Source organism: Lolium perenne, chromosome 4 (genome assembly GCF_019359855.2).
Source record: "Lolium perenne isolate Kyuss_39 chromosome 4, Kyuss_2.0, whole genome shotgun sequence".
Classification (NCBI taxonomy): domain Eukaryota; kingdom Viridiplantae; phylum Streptophyta; class Magnoliopsida; order Poales; family Poaceae; genus Lolium; species Lolium perenne.
In genome coordinates, this window is record NC_067247.2 from 275,964,800 (window position 1) to 275,970,200 (window position 5,401).

Genomic DNA, 5,401 nt, shown 5'->3' on the forward strand with positions numbered 1-5,401 from the left:
TTTTCCCTCAAGAATATACAAGAATCATGGGAGGAATCAAGAACTAGGGCAAGCTATGAAGGTCAACAATGGAGGAGAGAGACAAAGTGAGAGAACCAACCAGATTTGGGGAAGAAGAAGGCTATTTATAGATCCCCATGAAATATGGCCGTTGGGGATGTCCAGGCCGGATTATCCGGCCCCCGGGATGAAAAATCCAGCCAAAATCCGGGTCCAATACTGTGGCTCACGTCCAAAAGTCCTTAGCAGTTTTTCGAGGGCCGGATTATCCGCCCCTCACTTGGGCCGGATAATCCTCCTCCCTGAAAACTGGCAGAGACAGCAAATCGAGAAAGAGCATAACTTGAGCATCCGGACTCCGATTTTGATGATCTTTGGCTCGTTTCGAAGCTAGTAACAAGCTCTACAAGATCATGCAGGGAACCATCATAATCCATCAAGGGAGTATAAAAACAAATGATGAAAGGTTTGACCTATCTAAAAAAGACATACCGGTAAAACCTCCAACCTCGAAAATGCAACAAGTTGCCCATGCGAAACCATTCTCGATGAACTAGAGCTTGTCATGAGGATAAGCACAAGCTCTAAAACATCACATGGATAAGATCCAAATAACAACCAAGAAAGATGGTGCAAGGATGCAAAGGTTTGAGCTCTCCGAAGTATACGATCGAGTTACTCACTCGAGAGCCCTCTTGATAGTACGGCAACTATACTATAAACTGGTCTCCAACTACACCATGAGACCGGTGATAAAGAAACCCTATCAAGAGCAAACCTTAACCTTGCGCATTCCACTTGAGCTTGATGATGACGGTTTTGACCGCAACAAGATGGAACGCCTTTCTTGATTGTGCTTGCTTGATGAAGTCATGCGAAATGCTCCCCCATACTCCACTATGGGAGAGCTTCTTGTTCGGCGCATCTTCACATGTCCATGATCACCATATGGATGGCAAGCTTCAAGCATATGATCTCTTCGAGTTTGGCTCATCTTGAACTTGCACTTCATTTTTTTATTCTTCGTCATGTTGATGTCTTGAAGTAACTTGAGGGCTCACTTCATCTTCATCTTCAAGACATACTTGACACTTGATATCCTTCATCAATTTCTTCTTATTGCACCCTTGAAGCCAACATATGGTTCAAGCATTGCCTATGGACAACTCCTACAAATATAACTCAATGCAAACATTAGTCCATAGGGATTGTCATTAATTACCAAAACCACACATGGGGGCTCCATGCACTTTCATGTGCCCCAAGAATTTGCTGCTTTTCTTGATATGCACAATGAAATTCGAGATGCAGGTGTCCATGCACAGCTGAAGGCGGATCTAGCTGCGCATTTGTGGGCGAGGAGAGGAGCAGCCAACAATGCATGATTTTATTTCTATTTGTTTGCCTGGACGAATAATTTAAGTACTATTTATTTATTGGGTTGTATGAATAATTTAAGTACTATTTGTTTGATTAATTGTATGAATAATTTAAGTACGATTTGTTTGATTGATTGTATGAATAATTTAATTCTATTTGTGTGATTGTATGAATAAAATGTGATTAATATGTTGTTTTAAAATATTGTAAAAAGAAAAAATTGCGGACCGCCGTTTGGGAGGCGTCGGTGTGGGAACAGCGTCCCCAAATGGAGAATGCACTGCCGGCGCCCTTCATACAACAGTGTCGGCGCCCATGCTGGCAACTATTTGAGGGCCGCCGGTGAAGATGCTTTTAATTCCCCGCTTTATTTTCTTCCTTGAGACACCGTACACTATTGGTGCTAGCAATTTATAAAAGAAGCCCATATCTCTTCCTTTTAGGAACTAGATGACCCGGTGCGTCCCGGGGCACAGCCAAATGAAAGACAATACTACAATCATAAGTTTTAAGCGTCTCTTTAGTTGTCCCTAGCACAAAAGAAAAGAAAAAAAGCAAGTCTTATTGTAACCATAAGTTTTATCCATATTGTTATATATAATTAAGATTTATTGGCTTTAAACGGTGATACACATGGCAGGTCCTCCATTAGGAAGCAGTTGGACTGAAGAGTATACTTTGCACAAAACTACAGCAATGCTTAGTATGTATCAGATGGAATATAACTGATAAGGCGCATGTTTGGAACCCGGCTACGCGCGAGGTCTAAATCAGAAGCATCCTGGCCAGCGATGGAGAAGACCATGCCTTGCTCCCGACGAGGTCCTCCAGCCAAAATCAATGGACTCCCTTGCCGCCCACCCAGCCGGTTCTGGTTGAGGAGTCAGACGGGCGAGCTCCGGCCGCGCGTTCAGGTGGAGCACAGCCTCTGCCGTCACCCAGTCTAATGGAGGCGACCTGCTTGATTAATGCGAGGGGGGAGAAGGGAAAAGGTGGGGAAGGAAGGAGAAGGGAGCAGAGGATTTAATGCTAATTAAGTGCATGTCGGTGATTAAGGAAGGAGTATATACACATTGTATACCTGCTGAAAATACAGACTTATTGAGTAGTAGAGAAAAAAAATGCTATTTTTCTTCACTGTCTGGCGGTATGCCGTAACTGGTGCCTTCTAGGCGATTCTCTCTCTCTCTCCCGAGCCCTTTCTAGAACTCTCCTCCGCCGCCGGCAAGCTCGCCGCCGTCAAGCCCGCCGTCGACGCCTGACCTCCCTCTCGCCATCCAGCATCTCGCCCCTCCTCCCCACCCCTCCCTCCCTTTCGCCCCCATGGAGCATCCTCACCCACCAGACCCCAACCGCAATCCCCCAATCCACTGTACCCAAAGTGCGATTCACATTTCCCCAAGGATCTTGTCAGATCTCCCGGAGAACCTGGAAGAAGCAGATGACGATTTTGAAGAAAACCAAGCCCTGGAGCAAAGCAATATGCTGAAGCAAGCAGGAGAGATGTTAGCACAAATCAATATCAAAAAAGGAAAAGAAGCTGAATGGAAGAAGCATCAAGCAGAGAGTGGGAAGCAGAGAGATTTATCCACAAGCCTAACAACAGATCAACACCTTGCCAAAGAAGAAGTGGATTTAACAGCTATTATGAGGAGTTTGCAGATCACAATCCCAGAAGATATAGAGTTAGGCTATCAAGGGGAAGAAATACAGAAGCCAGAAGAAAGCTCACCATTCAAGCTGCTAATAAAAGTTGCAAGCTCAGTAGGTACGCCAAGAAACATCCCTCTGAAAGTTCTGAATGATACTATGTCTAGCGCTTGGGGAGGAAATTACTGGGTTATTGAACAAATAAAACCAGCCATGTATGTAGCTTATTTCAGAAATGAAGATGCTATGGATTTTGTGCTCAAAAGGCAACCCTGGTCAGTGGAGAGTGATAATCTTTTGTTTGAATGGATAAATCCAAAAGATGCAGACAGGGATGTAGAGGACTACCACTTCAGATTCATATATGTACCGATAAGAGTCTATGGAGTGCCAGAAAGATTCAGAACTCCAAGTCTGATGAGATTTGTCATAGACAATATTGCCCAGCCTTCAGACTTGCATCCACCACCAGAAATCACAATGACAGTTAGGAAGGATTATATCCAAGCATATGCAAGAATGGAGATCCAGAAGCCAGTGAAAGATAAGGTAAAGTACTATATATCGCCAAAGGAATACATTCTCTTTTACTTGAACTATGACAAAGTAAAGAGGATTTGTATTTTCTGTGGCCTGATGTTTCATTCAGTGCAAAATTGTCCAAACAGGACAAAGTTAATCAGGCACCTCCAAAGCATAAACGTCAGTACTTCCTCAGTTCCATTTTCAAATATAGGAATCTGGACTTCCCAAGCAAAAAAGATCCCAGTTGAAGCTTTCCAACAATCAAATATAGTGGGAGGTCTGGCGCCGGAATTCAGAAGAGACTTCAAAATGGAAAGAGCAGCGAAAGCAAACCAACTCTCGCTGTCCAGATTTAAAATCTCAGATAAGAACGAAGATCGAAACACGGCCACTGAAAAACTTGGTCTTACAAGCAACCAAGCTAAAGCTCAGTTGACACTAGAGTCAACTTCCTTCTTTGGCGACCCATTATTCGCTCAACCAGAGTTTAACCAAGCAGCTTTTTTCAAGCATAAATCAGTAATTGATCCAACCCCACAACAGAGGCTAAAAAGACATGCTGAACCAGAGGAATTTCCAATTCAAGAGGAAATGCAAAATGCAGAGATGAGAACAGAGCATCCTCTGGCTGCTGATCTGAGTAAAGTGTATTGCCCACTGCATAAGCGCAAACAGCAAGTTCCAGAAAATAGTGACATAATTCAGAAGTCAAGTCAGACTCTTGAGCAGCAGCATCAATGTTCATTCAGGTTTACTGGAGGAACATCACAGCCCCCTCCATGTAGCCGGAAAAAACTCAGAACATATAAAAGGCATCGGTGTAATGAAAAGATCCAATATGTGCAAGCATCTACCTCTGATCTTATCCCAAAAGAGAACCAATTCTGGAAACCATTAGCTACCAGTCTAGCGAATTCTCTTGACAAGTCAGTCAATGTAACTCACCAAGTTCAGAATCAACTTAACAAAGATCCAGGGAACAACAGAGAAACGTTGTACATGGAAGAGAATGAGGAAAACTCACAAAAAGAAGAACAGGCAGCGGCGCCAGCCTTCAAGGCGCCACGGGCGCAATGAGTCTTATAAGTTGGAACTGTCAAGGTGCAGGCAAGAGCCTTGACAGCAACAAAATGTCATATCTTGCCAGGTTGATGTACTCCACAAATGCTAAGGTGACATTTATTTCTGAAACAAAAACCTCTAAATTCAATAAAGTTCATCTATCCAATCATTTTAATATGGCCAACAGCTTTGTAGTGCCATCCGAAGGACGCTCTGGAGGACTTTGGCTGCTTTGGGACATCGACATTGACCTCAATATCAAAAGCGCCAGTAATAATTTAATCTTAGCGTCCCTTGTAAATACCTCTACTAAAGAAGCATTTTGCTTAGTTTGCATGTATGGAGATCCTAGTCACTCCAAAACTAGAGATTTATGGAATCAAATCTCTGCTTTTGTCGATGAAAATAGAGGGAAGCCTTTACTTTGTATGGGGGATTTGAACGAGCTTATGTATCCCCAAGAAAAAAGTAATATAAATGATGTTAATTACTCTCGCTTGCACTTATTTCGATCTCTTGTCAAAAATTGTGGTCTATTTGATTTAGGTTACAATGGTCCAGCCTACACTTGGTGCAATAAAAGGTATTCCTCTAAACCTCTTTATGAAAGACTGGACAGATTTTTAGCAAACGCAGAGTGGAGCAATCTTTACCCAAATGTAAATATATACAACTTGCCTATTTTGCAAGGTGATCATGCCCCGGTGATGGCAGTTCTCCATTCCAAGTTTAAAAAGCCCACTTATTATTTCAAATTTGAGAATTGGTGGTTACTTGAAGATGA

At 42.8% G+C, this 5,401-nt stretch overlaps 1 protein-coding gene across 1 annotated transcript; it reads left to right on the forward strand.

Moving 5' to 3' along the window:
• Positions 1-3,134: 3,134 nt before the first annotated feature.
• Positions 3,135-4,925, forward strand: LOC127347643 (uncharacterized). Its single transcript, XM_051373811.2, has 2 exons — positions 3,135-4,727; positions 4,805-4,925. Exon 1 carries the CDS (start codon positions 3,190-3,192, stop codon positions 4,630-4,632), a length of 1,443 nt encoding a protein of 480 aa, XP_051229771.2. The 5' UTR covers positions 3,135-3,189; the 3' UTR covers positions 4,633-4,727; positions 4,805-4,925.
• The last annotated feature ends 476 nt before the right edge of the window (positions 4,926-5,401 follow it).